General features: G+C 37.7%; 1 protein-coding gene across 1 annotated transcript in view; it reads right to left on the bottom strand.

Moving 5' to 3' along the window:
* Positions 1–13,886: 13,886 nt before the first annotated feature.
* Positions 13,887–21,226, bottom strand: part of LOC107609046 (TOM1-like protein 1) — a 28,123-nt gene continuing 20,783 nt past the window's right edge. Inside the window, 1 exon segment of the mRNA XM_016310870.1 lies at positions 13,887–14,039. Within this exon segment, the coding sequence (XP_016166356.1) occupies positions 13,887–14,039 (153 nt within the window).

Below are 21,226 nucleotides of genomic sequence, written 5' to 3'. Positions count from 1 at the left end.
AATGTGCAAACACCCAAAGATGACCCCCTAGTTGGCATTCCATGCACAGAGACCTCAGAGCACGTAGATCTCATCAAAGCATAGCCCAAACACTCACCAAGTGGGACACATAAGTGAATTTTAGCATTAGATAGACTGTTTTACCCTTAGTAGTCATCTGTTTAGTATTTAAAGTGTATTTTTCATAATCATTAAGGGAGAAACCCGTACTTTACAGCCCTATTTTCATTTTACATTGTATTTTCCTTTCATTATGAGTTTTTAAACCTCCTAGGTTGAGGGGAGCAGCCCTATTGAGTCCTATGAATTAATAAAAGTATTACTGTTTCTCTTCGATCCGTGTTTGATTAATTCTAAGATGTATAGTAGATCTTTGTTGTGGTGAATAGGATGATCAGACAATCAGCTCTGTTCATCAAATTAAGATGAACGTGCCTGACAAACACCCACGTCTACTTGGGTTCAGAATGCGTCTTTCATCGGACAATGATGAGCCAACAGCTATGTTTATAAATCTCTTAGACGGCTAATCCACGACTTCGTTGGGGACTTCTCAAGACATTAGTTCAGCCAATTTTTGGGGCGATTAGGGTCTTTGTGGTAGAGGCTAGATCCCAAGGTGCAGTATTCTCTGATCCGGAAGATCCGACTTTGTCTGTGGCGTTTTGAGTAGGATCATTAAGGAGAATGAACTGTACGAGCTTCACCCTCAATCAGAATGGATCCGCACTAAACTTGGGGTTCAGATCTGGAGGAGTATTGGCAGCTACTCAAACCAGTGTCAATCACATACAGCCTGCCATTGAAGAAATTATTCACAAGCAAAGAGAGTAGTAATACCGGAGTTAATTCAGAAAGACAAAGAAACTTCAATCCTTTACCTTATTCCTATTACTGATTCCATTTTATTTATAGAGTATCTTTATTAATTATATGTCTTCATAGTTTCATGATCGTCATAATTCAACAACCTTCTGATCTGCCTGACTAAGACCTGCAAGATAACCATAGCTCGCTTCAAACCACGATCCTCGTGGGATCGACCCTGACTCGCTCAGGTATTACTTGGACGACCCAGTGCACTTACTGGTACAACAGTACGAAGGTGTGGGGATTCGTGCTACCAAGTTTTTGGTGCCGTTGTCGGGGATTGTTGAGTTTGGACAAACTGAAGGATTGTCTTGCTCCCTAGATCAGGTAATTTTTTATTTTTATTTAGGTCTTTTAATTTTATTCTCTTCTTCTTCAATTTTTGAAAATCACTAAAAAAATTTTCAAAAACATTTTTCTTTTTTTTGTTTAATCTTTGATTTTTTTTTAGCCTTTTTGTTTATGTTCTTGTTGAGTCCTTTGTTTTTATTTTCTTCTTCTCTATTTTTTTCGAAAAAAGTAAAAAGCTTTTCAAAAATATTTTTATTTTCATTGTTTAATTTTTGTTTTTGGTTAGAGTCTTGTGTTTATGTTCTTGGTAAATTTTTGTTTCTTTGAGTCTTTGTTTTTATTAATTACAGTCATTTTCGATTTTTTGGTATCTTCTTTTCTAAAAATTTTTTAAAAATATTTTCTTGTTTAAATCTTGTGTCAAGTCTTTAAGTTTGGTGTCTTCTTGTTATTTTTCTTTTGATTTTCGAAAATTTATGTTTAGTTTTCTAAAAATTTTAAGTTTGGTGTTCTTTTTATGTTGTTGTGTTCTTTGAGTCTTTGAATTTTGTTCTTTGTGTTTTTGTGAGTCTTCAAAGTGTTCTTGAGTCTTTTTTGTGTTTTGATCTTAAAATTTTTAAGTTTGGTGTCCCCTTGTATTTCCCTACAAAAATTTCGAAAATTTGGGATGCTAGATCTAAAAATTTTAAGTCTTGTGTCTTTTGTGTGTTTTTCTCTATCATCATTAAATTCAAAAATAAAAAAAAATATATTTTCTAACTTAATTTTAACATAATTTTCGAAATTTTTAATTAAAAATTTAGATTTCAATTTCAAATTTTTATCTTATCATATCTTAGTTGAAGAAATTTCAAAAATCTTATCTTATCTTTTTCAATTTTCAAATTTTAAGAATTCAAATTTCAAATTTCAAAATTAAAAATCTTATCTTATCTTTTTCAAATTTTAAAATTCAAATCTTTTTCAAAATTAAATTTCTTATCTTATCTTTTTCTAATTTCAAATTTCAATCTTTTCTTATCTTATCGCTTATGTTATTTTAAAATTAAAATCTTTTCTTAATTAATATCTTATCTTCTCTCTCTTCTATTTAAAAACTACGTAACTAACTTTCATCTCTTCTTAATTTTCGAAAACTTCTCTCCTTCTTCTCTCTCATCTATTTCAAAATTACTTAACTAACTCTCATCTATTCTTAATTTTTTGAAAACTCCACTTCTCTTCTTTTTCAAAACTACCTAACTGACTCTTCTCTCACTTAATTTTTGTAAATTCCCACGTCTCTTCTCTCTTCTATTTTTGAAAATTAAACATTTAAATTTCAAATTCTTTTTAAATTAATTAACTTAATTTTCAAAAAATAATATATAAATAAATTAAAAACAAAAATATTTTAATTCTTATTTACTTTTTCTCTTTATACTTCTTCTTTTCTCATCTCTATTCATATCATTCTTCTTCTTCCCCCTCTGTATTCTTCCTTCTCATCTTTTATCTTCTCTTTTATTTCTCTTTTCTTTCTTCACATCTCATTGGAAGCTCTTTTGTCCAAGTGGTACAAAAAGCTTTATTCTTTTCTTTCTTTTCCTTTCTTGTTTATGACCAGGAACAGGGATAAAGAACCCCTCTTGACTCCTGATCCTGAACCTGAGAAGACTCTAAGGAGGCGTTTACAACAGGCTAAAGCACAAAACTTCGAAAGAGACCTTTCAGAAAGTTTTGAATAAGAAACAGAGGACATGGACGAACCCCAAGAGGAGCCCAGTAAGATTCTTGGTGACTTTAGCATGCCAACCTCTGACTTTTATGGTAGAAGTATCTATGTACCTGCCATTGGAGCTAACAATTTTGAGCTTAAGCCTCAGTTAGTCTCTCTTCTCTAGTAGAACTGCAAATTCCATGGACTTCCATTGGAAGATCCACATCAGTTCTTAGCTAAATTCTTACAGATTTGTGATACTGTAAAGACTAATGGAGTAGATCCTGAAGTCTATCAGCTTATGCTCTTTCCCTTTGCTGTAAAAGACAGAGCTAAGATATGGTTGGATGCCCAGCCTAAAGAGAGTCTTGACTCTTGGAAAAAGCTGGTTAATACTTTTCTGGCAAAATTCTTTCCTCCTCAAAGGATGAGCAAAATTGGAGTGGAAGTTCAAACCTTTAGAGAAAGAGAAGGTGAATCCCTCTATGAAGATTGGGAAAGATACAAGTAATTGATCAGGAGATGTGCTCCTGCCATGCTCTCAGAATGGTCCATCATATGCTTGTTCTATGATGGCTTGTCTGAGATGTCCAAAATTTCATTGGATAGCTCTGCAGGTGGATCACTCCAGTTAAAGAAAGCACCTGCAGAAGCAAGAGAACTCATTGAAATGGTTGCTAATAACTAGTTCATGTACACTTCTGAAAGGAATGTTGTAAACCATGGAATCTCTTAGAAGAAAGGAGTTTATGAAGTTGATACTCTGAATGCCATATTGGCTCAGAACAGGATCTTGACCCAACAGGTCAACCTAATTTCCCAGCATCTGACTAGAATGCAAACTGCAGTTGGCAGTAATCAGGAAGCTTCTTCTGACATAGAAGCTTATGATTCTAATCAACCCACCATGGAGGAGGTAATGGGAGAACCCTATGAAAACACCTAAAACCCTTCATGGAGGAACCATCCTAACCTCTCATGAAAGGATCAACAGAAACCTCAGCAAGGTTTCAATAACAATCAAGTTGGTAGGAACTAGAATAGGTTCAACAATAGACCACCTGTAACACCCTACCACACAGAGCTTTACACCTAGGATGCAAAACAGAGGTGGCAAGGCACTACAACCTCTAAATTAAAAATTTATTATGTAATTCATTATCAGCCATAACCCACCATCACACATAGCCATTTGCCTCATATCATACTCAGCCATTTGGCTCATATCATACATAGCACTCCACTATCCTCCTCAACAACTTACAACACCATCATTAGTCATAAATCCTCTTTATATCCCTTTTCTTCATCCATAAGTTACCCCCTTTCCTTGCTTCCTCTCAATCACTAGGCATTTTACTTTGATTTCAGATTGAAAGGATGAAAAATGGGGGTTTATAAGCGTGTAACAACGTCTTGGAAGATTACAAGCTTGCTGGAAAAGTGAAAGACTTGAAAACAAAAGCTTTATAAAAGAAAAGGGTCATGTGCGTATGCATAGGGTGTGCGTGTGCATGCCCAGAAGGGTTTTCAGAAAGTGTGCGTACACACAAAGTTGTGCGCACGCACAGAAAGAAAAATTTCCATTTTTGAGTGTGCGCACAAGGCGTGCCAGCACCATCAACAGAACATCATTCCCAACGTGTGCGTACGAATAGACCTGTGCGCACGCACAGCTTGCAAAAACCTTATTGTTTGCGTACGTGCACACGGCGTGCTAGTGCTCCCAGCCCTGTCCCTGTGTATGCGTACGCAAAAGGTTGTGCGTGCGCACAGGTTCAAAAATCCACAGGGTGTGCGTGCGCACAGGGCTGTGCGTGCACATACAAACCAGAAATCATAAATTTTGCAGGATTCACAGAATTCTGATTTCAAGCCCCAAATTTCAACAATCATATCTCCTTCCACAAAATTCAGATTTCCACCAAATTTAAACCATTTTAAAGCTTGTAAAATCATCTTTCATTTGATATAAAAAGCATCAAATTCCAAAAATAATAGCCTGAGATATGATCTGTTGAAATTTATAAAAAAATTCATTTTCACAAAAGTTCACTAAATTCTCAACTTACCACAATTTTCAACCAAAACCAAAAGCCTCAATTTTTACAACATACAACCTTCAAATCCTCTTTAAAACTAGCTAAAACTTTACCATCTCAACCTCAACCACATTTCCAACTCCCATATTCACTCCACAACATATCGATTCTCTATTTCATCAATTTTAACTCAATAGTCCAAGTTCACAATCCACAATATCACTAAAAGAAAATAAGCTTTCTGCCACGCTTTAAAGCGTGCAAAAAAGTGCTAAAAAGCGTGCCGATAGCTTTTCGCCATGCTTTTTGAGCTATCGGTACGCTTTTAAAAGGGTCACATCCGCCAGCGTGCCTGTTGCTCTATCGCCACGCTTTTGTAGATCTATCGGCACACTTTCTTTTTCGCCACGCTTATATCTCTTGCCACGCTTAAAAGTGTGGCCATAGGTGCTAACCTATATCTACGCTTTAAAAGCGTATCGAAAAGTTCACATATCACACGCTTTTGAACCATTTCCAAAAGGTTGGTTTTGGGTGCACTTCAAAAACGTGTTGATAGAGAAAGATAAGGCTACGCTTTTAAACGTACCTAGAAATGAACCTATTGCCACGCTTTTAAAGCGTGGCTATATCCTTATTAAATTAAAAAAAATTGGTATTTGCTTTTACATGCACTCTAATACACACCAAAAATAATAAAAAGACATTGACAAAAATATGTGAATGTCATTTAAAAAGTTAATAAAAATTAGTATTTACATTAATAAAATTCAAAGCAAATTAGCATGTCATCTCTATACACGCAACGACGTGTACATGAAATTTATAAACATAAATAATAATGAATTTCTAAGAAGAGAATTAAGAAATGTCATTGAATCACCCCAAGCTTGTACTAGGCCTTCCTCGAATAAAGCAACCACATGGAAAGCTTACCTGATTATAAGAAAATCAAACACAATGAACTAAACAAAACATGTGGCTGTCAATTATGTTAGAATAAAAACAATGCATAGTTAAGATGACAACAGCAAAAAAAAATATCAAGCCAATTTCAACAATGAAATAACAGCAGATTACTTTAGATGTATCCCATAACAAGAATGCACAGTTAACCTGATAGAGGTGTGAATTAACTTCAGCACAAGTGATGCATGGTTTCAAGAGGGGCTCCACTCAAACTGACCACCTGGCTCCAATGATATGCTATGCTTACCTTGATTCACAAACAGCAAACCAAAGCATAACATCAAGTCTCCAATAGTAAAGAAAAACATTGGGTTGGAAAATGCTTGGTAATAGATTTACAATAAGGCAATGCTTGGTAATAGATTTACAAAACTTGTAAAATTATAATACACAACTTATCTACTAACTCATATAAAACCTCTGCCAAAATTTGATCGTATCAGTTCTCCTACATTCTCAATACATTTATCAAGAAGACTCTGCATGGTAAGTTACAAGCAAACACATTTTCAGCAAGACTTAACAATTCACAAAATCACAAGCAATTGAACTAATAAAAAAAACATAGTATGTTACCAAAACCAGTATAATTATGTAAATATAATATAAAGAAACATTTAAATGATCACTTTGTTAGATTCAAACAATTTTAATCAGGAGGATAAGATTTGAGTGGAAAGAGGCAATAAAACTTAAGGAAATCATGAAAAGAAATCAAATTAGTAGAAGGACAGCTAAAGCAACCCACCTCAGTAAGTCCACTTTTGATCAACTGTTCTTGCCTTCTGACAAATGGGTCTTTTTTCCCACTCTCAACTACATAAGAATCATCCTTAGGAGTGTCATCTTTACTACGTTCATCCACTACCATTTCTGTGTCTTCCTTGGACTTCTCGTCATTAATTGATACCTTCAAAGCCTCTATCTGAGTGCTTGTTTCTGACTGATCCTGACAACAATAAAAAACAAATACCTGAGTTATAGAGTTGCTTTAAAGTACATATAATGAAAAGGTTGGTAAAAAAATATATAAATAAATAATAAAAAATAAAAAACCTTCTGAGACAGAGAAGGAATAGATAAACTCAAGGAAACAAGTTCATCAGGACTGAAATAGCGTGAACAATTAGGATGTAACAATTGAAGAATTGGACGTCTTCCATTCTGCAAAAATTCACAATAGAAAACAGAAGTTAGCAACAAAATTAAAACCAGAAACATTTGGCTATTTTGTTAGAAACATAGAATAAGATTTCTACATTACCTGTTGAGAAGAGTTGGAAAAAGCTAGGTAAGGATAGAACCAAATGCTAACTGCTAACATTCTGTATTTAGCTATTTAAATGTTTGATACATCATATTTGAGGTATAATAGAAGAGACCTTATCGAAAATAAGCTCCCTTAGAGTTGGTTGAAGCTCACGAATGATAACCTACAATAATAATGCTTTAGTGCTTGATATTAAAAGAAGTCCTAATTTTGTAACCAAAGGTAAAATCAGAGGAAGAACCAAACCTACCTTTGTTACAAGATTTGTGTCATCAACAACTGAAAATATGCAAACAAGCACCTGAATGTTCAATGAAAGAAACATTTATATTAAAATCTAAATGAAAGAACTACATATGATAAGCAACCACTCAGTCAATACACTTGCACATAACCTAGGTCCAAATTCTCCCAATAGTTTATTCTCCCAATAGTTATTTCTATATTTATTCAGTCCTCAAATCATTTTTCTATATAATCAGTCGGGAAATAACTAATTAAAGTTGTATAAGCTGCAAATGTTACACCCCTTTTTCTAAACCCCACCCAAAAATTTCAGACAGGAAGTGATACACGAAAACTGTCTCTCAACAATTTCCTTCCGGCAAGTGCACCGGATTGTCGTCAAGTACAAACTCACAAATGAGTGAGGTTGAATCCTACAGGAATTGGTAGATCGATCAATTATAATTGGAGAATTATGCTAGTTGAGAGAAATCGGAATTGGATGAGAATTGCAGAAAGTACAATTGGCGAGAAACTTAAATTGTAAGAAATTAAAGGAACAGAAAACTAAATTGCAAGAAATTAAATGGGAAGGGGGAATTAGCATGAAATTTAAGAGCAGAAAGTAAGTAGAATAGGTAGATCAGAGAATGGGGGATTCATTGGGTTCAGGAGATGTACAATTCTCCGGATTAAATTCATTTTCATCTTTTCAGCAATCAATGCATTCATTGATCTCCTTGGCAATCTTAAGTGATTGGATCCCAATTCCTTGGCTCACCAATCTCTCTAAGCATGAACAATTGTCCAATTCCTTGATTTAAGTGCTCATGGGAAGAGATGAAGTTTGGTCACTGATTATACCACACAAATTCATAGATCAAAGTGTTGGTAGGATTACATGTCACTATATCCATCCAAACCCCAATCTAATCCAATGTGAGAAAGCAATTCTAGCATGATCTCCTCATTCCTCTTCCAAGGTTTCGAGGAGATCCAATTATGAATAGCTTCTTTCCCAATATAACTATCCAATTGGATGAAGAACGAAAGCTTTCTAGTAAAATCAAGGAAAAAGAAAGAAGAAGATGAATGAAAACTAATATTGATCATTGAATTACACAGAGCTCCCTAACCCAATGAAAGGGGTTTAGTTGTTCATATCTCTCAAAATAGAAAAAATGGAATTGAACGATGCATTCTGGAAATTAACTAATAGAGAATGAAAAATACAAAAGATGTAAAAATGCCAGTAACTGAAAAATGAAAAGAAAAGGGAAAAAAATGGTCCTATCTAACTTAAACTCTAATCTATTTATATACTTTCTTCCATTGATCTTCAAGCTTTGAATTGGGCTTTTTGGCCTTGATAGAATTGGGTTAAAAATGGCTCCAATTGGTTTTCCTTGTTGTTGAGAAGAGATCTGTGTGAATTTTGAATCCTGATGCTTCACGTTTGAGTCAACGTTTGAGGGCCAACGTTGACCCAAACGCCATTTAGAACAAAACCAGCAAACCAGAAAGCTTGCTGTCATTGGTGTTTGACTCAACGTTGGAGGGACAATGATAGCTAACCCACACATACGCGTACTGTGTGCTTCCGCGCAAAAGGGGCAAAAATGCTTATCCACGTGTACGCGTACTGCACGCGTGCGCGTGGATGCAAGATTTTCGTTTTTCAGTTTAAAACAAAGCAAGGGGATGTTGGCCTCAGTGTTGGACCTCCAATGTTGCCTCCAACGTTAGCGTTTTCACACGTACACGTACTGTGCGCTTCCTTGCAAAGTGGCATTCTTTCATCCGCGCATACGCGTCACTAACGCGTAAGCGTTGATTCAAAATTCTCAACTCCAATTTATGGGCTTGGCATCGCGGACGTTGGAGGCAACGTTTGAGGCAACATTGGACCTCTAATGTTTGATTGTGGCGCGTATGCGTACCGTGCACCTCCGCGCAAAAGTGTCAAAAATGCTCATTTACGCGTACGTGTACTGCACGCTTCCGCGCGGATATCAAAATTTACTTTTTTACGCGTATGCGTCATAGACACATACACGCCACTCAAAATTCACTTAGCTCCAGAATTGAAGTTTTTATCACCACGTTGGGGGTAACGTTCGATGTCTAACGCTACCTCAAACGTGAGCATCAGCATTGTTTACAGAGAAGTGCTCTGTTTCTCTCCCAACGTTTGAGGCAACGTTGGTGGTCCAACTTGGCCACCAACGTTGCTTCCTCTTCATCGTTTCTCTGCTTCTTCTTCAACCTTCCTCCATGCTTTCTTTCACCTTTCATCAACTAATGAATGCATCAAAGCCTTGCTAAAGTCATGAGAATCCTTATCATTCTTAGCATACAAGTAATCATAGCATAAATCATCATGAAATTGCATCAAATTACTCATGGTTGAATGAATATAGGTATACATGAATTTCTACCCAAATAGCTTACTTATAGCTTAAGAAAGTGCATAAAACCTATTAAAAACAAGGAAAAAGGATAGTAAAACTAGCCTAAGATGCCTTAACATCACAACACCAAACTTAAATCTTGCTTGTCCCTAAGAAAGTACTGAATTTATTAAGAAGAAAGAATGCAACAGAAGGGAATGTTCATATCAGCAAGTCATTATTATTAGTCAATGGGGTTTTATGCAAAAAAATGCAACAGCTCACTTCTTATTGATCTTTAGGCATAAAAAGTCTCCTTCAAGCTTCAATTATCATACTGGTATGACCTCTTATTATTCATTCATCTTTGGTAGTTGTTTTTCTTCATTTTCTTTTCCTGTAGACTGTAGCTCAGTGTCATGTGTTATAGCAGTTTCTTAGTTTATTTGTGCTCAACACATTTTCCACTACAGACACTTGGCTCACAAATCTTCTTAAGACATTGATGCCCAACACCTATTTGGGTTACTAAATGTCTTGTAGCTAGGTTGCTCTTGATAATGGACTTTCAGTTGATAATCCCGGGTTAGTTAACCCAAGTTACCAAGTGTTAAAGCACTCCATAGAACCTAATCATCCAAGCAGATCCTAGTACATAGACACCACAGGCATATGTCCTAAGGTCCAAGCTATTGGTGTCTAGCCTTATTCATTGCTTTCTTTTGCTTTTGCTACCACTTTTGGCTTTTTCTTTTTCTTTTCTTTCTTTTTGTTTGTTTTCCTTTTCAACCAAGGACTTTTATTTACTAAGATTTATAGACAGTAAGCTAACTTTTACTTAGAAATAGAGCAAGCTATCCTTTTATTCATTTTAAGTGAGCTATTACACAATCAAACATACACCACCACTTACTGTTATCTTACTACTTGCTAAAAAGGAACTCTTCTACTTCTATGTTCAATAATTTCTTTTATTTAATTGAAAAGACTTAGGGAACAAGACAGGCATTTAACAAGTGAAAATGAAAGCAAAAACACTTAGGCTAGCATACTTATTTCAAAATTAAACACATAGAATGCAAGATGACTAAAACCATAAGTGAATATCAACTAAGACAAACATGTTCTTTCTTTATTGAATGGAATAACCAAGGAGCAAGTCCACCTTTCATTTTTTATCCTGTTTGTCTTTCTTCTTCTTCTCACTTGCTTGCTTACTACTTTCTCCCTTGACTTTGCCCTTTAGCTTTTGCCAGAATCCAGCTTTCTTCATTGTCTCTTCTACTCTGTTTTCAAGGACTATTGCTTTGTTTATTTCTCTGGCACTCCTTTCCTCGAAGTATTCATCGTAAATTGGAAATGCTGGGTCCATGCTATGCAGATGTTTCCCAATGTAGTTGAGCTTGATTTGGCTATTTATGTTATAATCAGCTTGAACTCTATACCTTGCATCCTGAAGGGTTGTGAACTCCTAGAAGGATCTCATGTTATCAACTTGAAGTTGGGCCAGCTGGTTGAGAGATTCTTGAAAATGTGAATCTTGTTCTCTTTGCATGACTAGAGATCTTGATTCATAATCTCTCTGTTGACTCATCATTCTCAGCTGAAGCTCCTCTTGTCTTTGTTGAGCTCTCATGTACTGTGAATGGAACTCTTCTTGCTTTTCTTGCACTCTCATGTACTGTTCAGAAAGCCTTTCAATTGTTTCTTACATCCGCCCCATGTCCAGATTATTTTGTGGTTGGAATTGTTGCTCCTCTCCTTGTTCTTCTTGTTGCTTTTCTCCTTCCTGTGGTTCTTCTCTCCTTCTCCTCCTTTGTGGTCTTCGACTTTGCTGTGCCTCTGTGACATTCGTCATTCTTTTGAGGGCTATGGGCATGCCTGGATATAGCCACGTTGGGTGTGCATCCTCTAATGGCACTCTAGCCTTCATGCATAACCTCATAATGGTGCTTGGGTAATAGAGCCAGGCTTTAGCAGAATTTTTCTCTGCAACCCTTTGAATGTCATTTGCAATGATCTCATGGACCTTTACTGTGCCAAGAATTGATCTCTTTATCAGCTCATACCATCATTTTGCTTCAGGGATGAGATCTCCCTTTTTCAAGTACTTGTGCCTTCCTTGATTGTCCCTCTCCTAGTCAGCATTCACCACACAGATATCACTAGATATTTCATCATAATCTGGGTTTCCAGTTACTCTTTCGTGGTACCCCGGCCCATCAAAATGTGCTGGCCTAAGTCCTAAGACCTTCATGATAGTATTTGGACTAAAGTCCACTTCCACTCCCCGTACATAACTCTTGTAAGTTGGGGCTTCAGTCATATTAAGCCTTGGGGTGTTAGTATAAAACTCCCTTATGATGTTTGCATTAATCCTGGTGATTGGTGAGGTAAGTTCTTCCCATTTTCTCTTTCTAATCTTTGCTTTCATTTCTAGGGACCCGTCATCAGGTAGCTGGAAAGGGACTTCAGGATATATCTTCTTGTCATTCATCCACCCAAGTTGCATTTGATGGTACCATGATCTAAACTTCCATCGATCATATTCATTTTCACCCTCTTCAACCATGGGTTCCTTTCCTCTTCTTCTTTTAGAACTTGAAGAAGAAGCCATGCTTTCCTTGATGGTTGGCCGAGTTGAGGTTAAGGGTTTATGAAGAGAATGGGTTAGTGTGACGCACCCTAGGAGGGAAAGTGTTTGAAGTTAAGGTAGTGTTATGAAGGCAAGTGAACAAGGGTACTTTGTTGCACAAGGAACACGATTTCTAGGGTTTGGTTTGAGAAAACACAAGAGTTGAATATCTGAGTACAAGGAATGTGAGATTTTAGTTCACATGCACAGTTCAAAGGAGGCTATTTGTAGTAAGCTTCAATGAAAAATGGATGGCTAGGATTCATTTGGACAAGTGATAAATTAACGTTGTACATGCAAGGTTGAATAAAGACAAAAGTTGCCTCTTCATGAAGCATATCTCTTCGGTCTTCCAAGTGCTTCTTCCAAGGATGTTCAGATTCACCCTTCAAGCCATGTGATCCCCTTTTGTCTTCATGCTAGCCTTTCCTTTCCTTGTCTTGTCCCTTTCATGAAATAGTTCTATGTGCACCTAACCATCATAACAAGACAAAATGAGTGAGTACTAATAGGTGATGGTAAAAGAATAATTAATATTTTAAAATTAAAACCTTGGCCATCATTCTTCATGCTTGTTTAACCAACCGTGACACTTTTTGGTGCCACCATATATAGTCTTGGAGGACACCAAACTTAGTGTTTGGTCATATGGTTCAAAGTGTTACTTCCTCCAAATGTTGTCATTGAAATCTCAACGAAATTAGTGTCACTTTTTGGTTAAACCATCATGAGAAAAACTTTATTTTGCTATTCCTAAACATGAACTAAAAATTATAACCATGGTTGCACTTTCATGACTTTCAAAGCTCAAGAAAACTTGACTCTCATGACTTGTTCTTGCAATATATAGAACACCAAACTTAATGTTTGGCTTTAAATTCCAAGAAACAAATGTCAAATGGGCATTATGATTATTATTTTTGAAAAGTTATCCTAGTGTGCCTGTAGGCACACCAAACTTAGAATTGGATCATATGCTTCTCAATGTCATGGAAAATTGTCAAAATGGTCTTGAATTCATGCTAGAGCAACACTCATTATTCATAATGAAGTATTAAAAACAAGGAAAACTAAATCATGGGCTGCCTCCCATGGAGTGCTTCTTTAGCGTCACTAGCTTGATAGTTGGTCTTTGTCATGGTAGATTGTAGTGTCTTAGGTCTTCTCCCCTTACAGTGAAGCAATCTCCACTTGATTCATTAATGATTTCTACATGCTCTAGGGAGAGGACCTTTCTAATGGTGAACACTTGAGGAAATTTAGATGGAATGGTTGGAAGATGGGGTGGGATTGGTGGATGGTGGGCTGATACCACTTTGTCTCCAGGGGAAAAACCCTCTGTAGGAATCTTTTTATTTCTCCATCCCCTTGGTAATTTCTTCACAACTCTTTCCTCTTCTTCCAGTGGTGCTCTCATGAGTGTTATGTCAGAAAGTCCCTTGCTAGCTGCTCCTCTCAACTTTTGTGGCTTCGGCTCTTCCTTGAACTCCATTGGTTACTTCTTCTCTTGAGTTTCTTGTTTATCCATCAAGGAAAGCTCTAGATGCTGCCCTTGTGGTTCATTTATGTTCTCCTTCAGGGGACTCTCAATGTGCTCTTCTTTTAATTCCTTGCTCTCTTGCTCAAATTCCTGCACGGGTTTGAAGGCCTGGAAAGTGATCTGCTCATCATGTATTCTCAATATCAATTCTCCTTGTTCTACATCAATGAGAGATTTTTCAGTAGCTAGAAATGGTCTCCCCATAATAATGGAATGGAGGTAGCTTTCCTCTATGTCCAGAACAACAAAGTCAGTGGGGAGGAAGTAGTTTCCTACTTTCACCAATACATTTTCAATTAGTCTTTCAGCCTTCTTCTATGTTTTATCTGCCAATTGGATGATTACATCCGTGGATCTCAGCTCATTGATTTGCAACTTCTTCATAAGAGATAGAGGCATCACATTTATGCTAGCTCCTAAGTCGCAGAATCCTCTGTCAATTTTTGTCTCTCCTATGGCACATGGAATATGAAAGCTCCCTGGATCTTTTTTCTTCATGAGTATGTCTTTCTTGATGAGGGCACTACATTCCTTGTTCATTGTCACTATTTGTCCCCCTTTTAAGATTCCTTTCTTGGTCAATAGTTCTTTCATGCACTTGAAGTATGTTGGCATCTGTTGAAGAATTTTGATGAAGGGGATATTGACACTAAGTGCTGCAAAAATGTCTAGGAATCTTGAATATGACCTGTCTTCCTTACTTCTCTTGAGTCTCTGTAGGAATGGTGCTTGTGGCTCAAAGGGCTCAATGTATTCTTTCTCTTTTTTTTCCTTCCTCTTTTCAGGGCTAGCCATTTCTTCTATCTTCCTTACATCATTCCTTGGTTTTCCCTCATCATGCTCTGAGTGTATCGAGCATTCTTCCTTCAAACCTTCTTCAATGCTTAGATTGATTGACTTGCATTCTTTCCACCTTACCTTCTTCATTTCCCCTCTGGGATTTTTCTCTGTTTCACTTGGGAAACTATTAGTGGACCTTGGAAATTGTTGTGAAAGATGTCCTACTTGAAATTCAAGATTCTTAAGAACCTCTGGTGCATGAATTGTGAATCACACTTTTCACAACTCGTACCACTAACCAGCAAGTGCACTGGGTCGTCCAAGTAATTCCTTACGTGAATAAGGGTCGAATCCCACGGAGATTGTTGGTTTGAAGCAATCTATGGTTATCTTGCAATTCTTAGTCAGGAAGTCAATTTTATTTATCAGTTGAATTGCGAATAAACAAGAGAGTATGGGTTAAAGGTTACTTGTTATGCAGTAATGGAGAATATGTTGGAGTTTTGGAGATGCTTTATCTTTTGAATCTCTGCTTTCCTCTGTCTTCTGATTCACGCACGCACGTCCTTCTCTGGCAAGCTGTGTGTAGGTGGATCACCGTTGTCAATGGCTACCATGCATCCTTCCAGTGAAAAGGGTCCAGGTGCGCTGTCACCGCACGGCTAATCATCTGCAGGTTCTCAGTTGTACCGAAATAGGATTTACTATCCTTTTGCGTCTGTCACTACGCCCAGCACTCGTGAGTTTGAAGTTCGTCACAGTCATCCAATCCCAGAATCCTACTCGGAATACCACAGACAAGGTTTAGACTTTCCGGATTCTCATGAATGCCGCCATCAATCTAGCTTATACCACGGAGATTCTGATTAAGGAATCTAAGAGATATTCATTCAATCTGATGTAGAACGGAGGTGATTGTCAGACACACGTTCATCGATTGAGGAAGGTGATGAGTGTCACTGATCATCACCTTCTCCATAGTTAGGCGCGAATGGATATCTTAGATAGGAACACACATGTTTGAATGGAAAACAGAAATACTTGCATTAATTCATTGAGACACAGCAGAGCTCCTCACCCCCAACAATGGAGTTTAGAGACTCATGCCGTCAAAGAGTACAAAGTTCAGATCTAAAATGTCATCCTCTTAAAATAAGTTTCTAAAAGTTGTTCAAATACTAAACTAGTAGCCTAGGTTTACAAAAAGTGAGTAGACTATGACAGATGGTGCAGAGATCCACTTCTGGGGCCCACTTGGTGTGTGCTGGGGCTGAGACTTAAACAATTCACGTGCATAAGGCTGTTTTGGGCGTTCAACGCCAGGTTTGGATCCATTTCTGGCGTTGAACTCCAACTTTTAATCCTTTTCTGGCGCTGGACGCCAGAATTGGGCAGAGAACTGGCATTGAACGCCAGTTTACGTCATCTATCCTTGAGCAAAGTATGGACTATTATATATTGCTGGAAAGCCCTGAATGTCTACTTTCCAACGCAATTAGAAGCGCGCCATTTCGAGTTCTGTAGCTCCAGAAAATCCACTTTGAGTGTTGGGAGGTCAGAATCCAACAGCATCAGCAGTCCTTTTTCAGCCTGAATCAGATTTTTGCTCAACTCCCTCAATTTCAGCCAGAAAAATACCTGAAATTATAGAAAAACACACAACTCATATTAAAGTCCAGAAATATGAATTTTTCCTAAAAACTAATGGAAAAAAACTAAAAACTCACTAAAACATACTAAAAACTATATGAAATTAACCCCAAAAAGAGTATAAAATATCTGCTCATCACAACACCAAACTTAAACTGTTGCTTGTCCTCAAGCAACTAGACAAATAAAATAGAAGACTAATAGGTTGAGAAGCAATAATATCTCAGAGTTTTGAGTGAAGCTCAGATTCTAATTAGATGAGCGGGACTAGTAGCTTTTTGCTTCCGAACAGTTTTGGCATCTCACTTTATCCATTGAAGCTCAGAGTGATTGGCATCTATAGGAACTTAGAATTCAGATAGTGTTATTGATTCTCCTATTTCAGTATGATGATTCTTGAACACAGCTATTTCATGAGTCTTGGCCGTGGCCCTAAGCACTTTGTTTTCCAGTATTACCACCGGATACATAAATGCCACAGACACATAATTGGGTGAACCTTTTAGATTGTGACTCAGCTTTGCTAAAGTCCCCAATTAGAGGTGTCCAGAGTTCTTAAGCACACTCTTCTTTCTGCTTTGGACCTTGACTTTAACCGCTCAGTCTCAAGTTTTCACTTGACACCTTCACGCCACAAGCACATGGTTAGGGATAGCTTGGTTTAGCCGCTTAGGCCAGGATTCTATTCGCTTAGGCCCTCCTATCCACTGATGCTCAAAGCCTTGGGATCCTTTTTATTACCCTTGCCTTTTGGTTTTAAGGGTTATTGGCTTTTTTTTTATTTTTTTTGCTGCTTTTTCTTGCTTCAAGAATCATTTTTATGATTTTTCAGATTATCAATAACATGTCTCATGTTCATCATTCTTTCAAGAGCCAACATTTTTAACAGTCTTAAACAACAAATTCAAAAGACATATGCACTATTCAAGCATTCATTCAGAAGACAGAAAGTATTGCCACCACATGTAACTAATTAGAATTTCTCTTTAAAAACTCGAAATTTTATTGCCTCTTATTTAAAAGATCTACTATTTTATTCATGTTTGCTGATGATGAGAAAAATAAACTATGGCTTAATTGGAGATAAAATCAAAATAGATACTAATTACTACTATATGACTCCTAAGGTGAACTTCTATAATGACACTATCACAAAGTTAAAGCAGAAATTGGAATTTAACAACCTTTGTTCTAGGAAGTGGATGTTCCTCTGATCCGTGGGGTGCTTGGTCCTTCAAGAGATAACTTCTGGCGCTTCAATTCCCTTAAGTCACGCCCTTGCTCCTCTTGTTCTTTAAACATATAGGTAAGAATTTGACTGTGTTCCTTCTGTTCTTTTATTATTTGTTCCATAGCTTCCCGTATCTTGGTAACAGACGTCTCAAGATACTCCCAGTAATTAGATTGAGGGATTTCTGGGAGAAATTCCTGTGTTTTCTTCTTGGTGGGATCATCCTGTGCTTGTTGTTTTTCCATTGATGCTTTGGTGATTGGTTTCTCAACTGAGATATACTCAGTTATTCCCATCCTTACTCCAGCATCCTTGCAGAGCAGAGAAATCACGCTTGGATAAGCCAACCTGGCCTCTTTAGAATTTTTGTTAGCAATTTTGTAGAGTTCAGCTGAGATTTGCTGATGAACTTCCACTTCTTTTTCCATCATGATGCAATGGATCATCACTGCTCTTTTAACAGTTACTTCAGAACGGTTGCTAGTGGGCAACAGAGAATGCCCAATGAAGTCCAGCCATCCTCTGGCGACTGGTTTGAGATCTTCTCTCTTGTGTTGATTTGGGATACCGTTTGTGTTGGTGGTCCACCTGGCTCCAGGGATACATATGTCCTCTAGAATCTTATCCAGGCCCTTGTCTGTTCTCATCATTCTCCCGTTGAAGGAGTCTGGATCATCTTTCAGCTGAGGTAGCTTTAAGATCTCCCTGATCCTGTCAGGGTGGGTATGAACAATCTTTCCTCTGACCACGGTCTGATAGTCATAGAAAGCAGTCCCAGATAGTTTCTACTTGTCAGTTTGCCACATATTAGCATAGAACTCCTGAACCATGTTCCTCCCTACTTTCGTTTCAGGATTAGCTAGGACTTTCCAGTTCCTGATTCGAATTTGCTCCTGGATCTCCGGATATTCATTTTCTTTCAGATCGAATCTAACTTCCGGGATCACTGATCTCAGACCCATTATTTTGTTATAATGGTCTGAATGTTCTTTAGATAAGAACTTCCCTTGATTCCAAAGTGGTTTTGGAACGCTCTCTTTCTTGCCTCTTGGAGTGGGTTGTTTTCCTTTAGGAGCCATGATCTTAGTGATCGCGGATAAACACACCAAACTTAGAGGTTTGCTTGTCCTCAAGCAAAAGAAAAGAAGGGAGAGGGATAGAAGGAGAGCTAGGTGCAATTGTTGATGGAAGGGGAGGGAGGCCGAACCCAAATTTAAAGGGAGGGAGGCTGGGTTTTCGAAAAAAGAGATAAAGATATGATAAAAAAGATTGATTTGGAAAAGATAAGATAGAAGATATGATAAGAGAGGATATAGTTTAAAATTGAAAAGATATGAAAGATTTTTGAAAAAGATAGATCTAGATTTTGAAAAAGATAAAGTAGAGATTTTGAAAAAGATATTGATGAGTTGAAAAGATAGATTTGTTTTAAAAAAGGATTTGAAAAGAGTTGGATTGAATTTGCAAAGAGGCTTGGTGCTTATGGATTAAGATACATTTGATATTTTTAAAGAGGGATTTTCGAAATCAAGGTTCTTAACATGTTTATGCAAGAAATCATGAATTAAAAACATGGAATTGTAAAATTAGAATGAAAAAATATGAAGAAAAATGATTTTTACCTCCTCCCCACTATCCTGGCGTTTGAACGCCCACACACTGCCTGTTTTGGGCGTTCAACGCCCAAATGCTGCTCTCCTGGGCGTTCAACGCCCAGTTGTTGCCCTTTTCTGGCGTTGAACGCCAGATTGCTATCCTTACTGGCGTTCAGCGCCCACTGGCTGCCCCTTTTGGGCGCTGAACGCCCAAAATAGGCTCTTACTGGTGTTTTCTTGCCAATGGGCTCTTTTTCTCTGTTTTGTGTGCAGATTCCTTCTGTAACCCTGTGAACTTATGCAATTGATTCTTTACCTTGTTATCAATGAACTCTATATAAACAAATAAAAATAAAAATAGGGCAAAATGCTTAGAGGATTGATGCTCCATGGCTGGGTTGCCTCCCAGAAAGCGCTTCTTTATTGTCTTTAGCTGGACCTTGCTGATCTTTTAATCTAGCTTCAGCCTTGGGCACTCTTGCTCAACGTTGCCTTCAAGATAGTGCTTGATTCTCTGTCCATTGACAATGAACTTCTTATCAGAATCAATATCCTGAAGCTCCATATAACTATATGGTGATACACTTGTAATCACATATGGTCCCCTCCACCGGGATTTCAGTTTCCTGGGGAATAGCCTGAGCCTAGAGTTGAAAAATAGAACCTTTTGTTCTGGTTCAAAGATTCTAGATGACAGCTTTCTGTCATGCCACTTTTTTTATTTCTCTTTATAAAACTTGGCATTTTCGAAAGCTGTGAATCTGAATTCCTCTAGCTCATTTAGCTGGAGCAATCTTTTTTCTCCTGCTAATTTGGCATCAAAGTTTAGGAATCTGGTTGCCCAGTAGGCTTTATGTTCCAGTTCCACAGGCAGGTGACATGCCTTACCATACACAAGTTGGTATGGAGAGGTCCCTATAGGGGTCTTGAATACTGTTCTGTAAGCCCACAGAGCATCATCCAAGCTCCGTGCCCAATCCTTTCTCCAAGTACTTACTGTCCGTTCTAGGATTCTCTTTAATTCTCTGTTAGAGACTTCAGCTTGCCCATTAGTTTGTGGATGATATGGAGTAGCCACCTTATGGCGAATTTCATACCGAACCATGGCAGAGTAAAGCTGTTTATTGCAGAAGTGAGTGCCCCCATCACTGATTAGTACTCTAGGGACACCAAACCTGCTAAAGATATGTTTCTGGAGGAACTTCAGCACTGTTTTAGTATCATTGGTGGGTGTGGCAATGGCCTCAACCTATTTTGATACATAGTCAACTGCAACCAGAATATAAGTGTTTGAGTATGATGGTGGGAAAGGTCCCATGAAGTCAATTCCCCATACATCAAACAACTCAATTTCCAAGATTCCTTGTTGAGGCATGGCGTAACCATGAGGCAGATTACCAGCTCTTTGGCAACTGTCACAGTTACGTACAAACTCTTGGGAATCTTTATAGAGTGTGGGCCAATAGAAGCCACATTGGAGGACCTTGGTGGCTGTTCGCTCACCTCCGAAATGGCCTCCATATTGAGATCCATGGCAATGCCATAGGATCCTCTGTGCTTCTTCTCTAGGCACACACCTACGGATTATTCCGTCTGCACATCTCTTAAAGAGATAGGGTTCATCCCACAAGTAGTACTTTGCATCAGTAATTAATTTCTTTTTTTGTATCCTGTTGTACTCCTTGGGTATGAACCTTGCAGCTTTATAGTTTGCAATATCGGCGAACCATGGTGTTTCCTGAATGGCAAATAAATGCTCATCCGGAAAAGTCTCAGAGATCTCAAGAGAGGGGAGGGGCGTCCCTTCTACTGGCTCTATCCGGGACAGATGATCAGCCACTTGGTTCTCTGTCCCTTTTCTGTCTCTTATTTCTATATCAAACTCTTGCAGAAGCAACACCCATCTGATGAGCCTGGGTTTTGAATCCTGCTTTGTGAGTAAATATTTAAGAGCAGCATGATCAGTATACACAATCACTTTTGATCCTACTAAGTATGATCTGAACTTGTCAATGGCGTAAACCACTGCAAGTAATTCT

Source organism: Arachis ipaensis, chromosome B1 (assembly GCF_059453495.1).
Source record: "Arachis ipaensis isolate K30076 ecotype BB chromosome B1, ASM5945349v1, whole genome shotgun sequence".
Lineage (NCBI taxonomy): Eukaryota > Viridiplantae > Streptophyta > Magnoliopsida > Fabales > Fabaceae > Arachis > Arachis ipaensis.
This window is presented reverse-complemented; position numbering and strand designations above follow the sequence as displayed.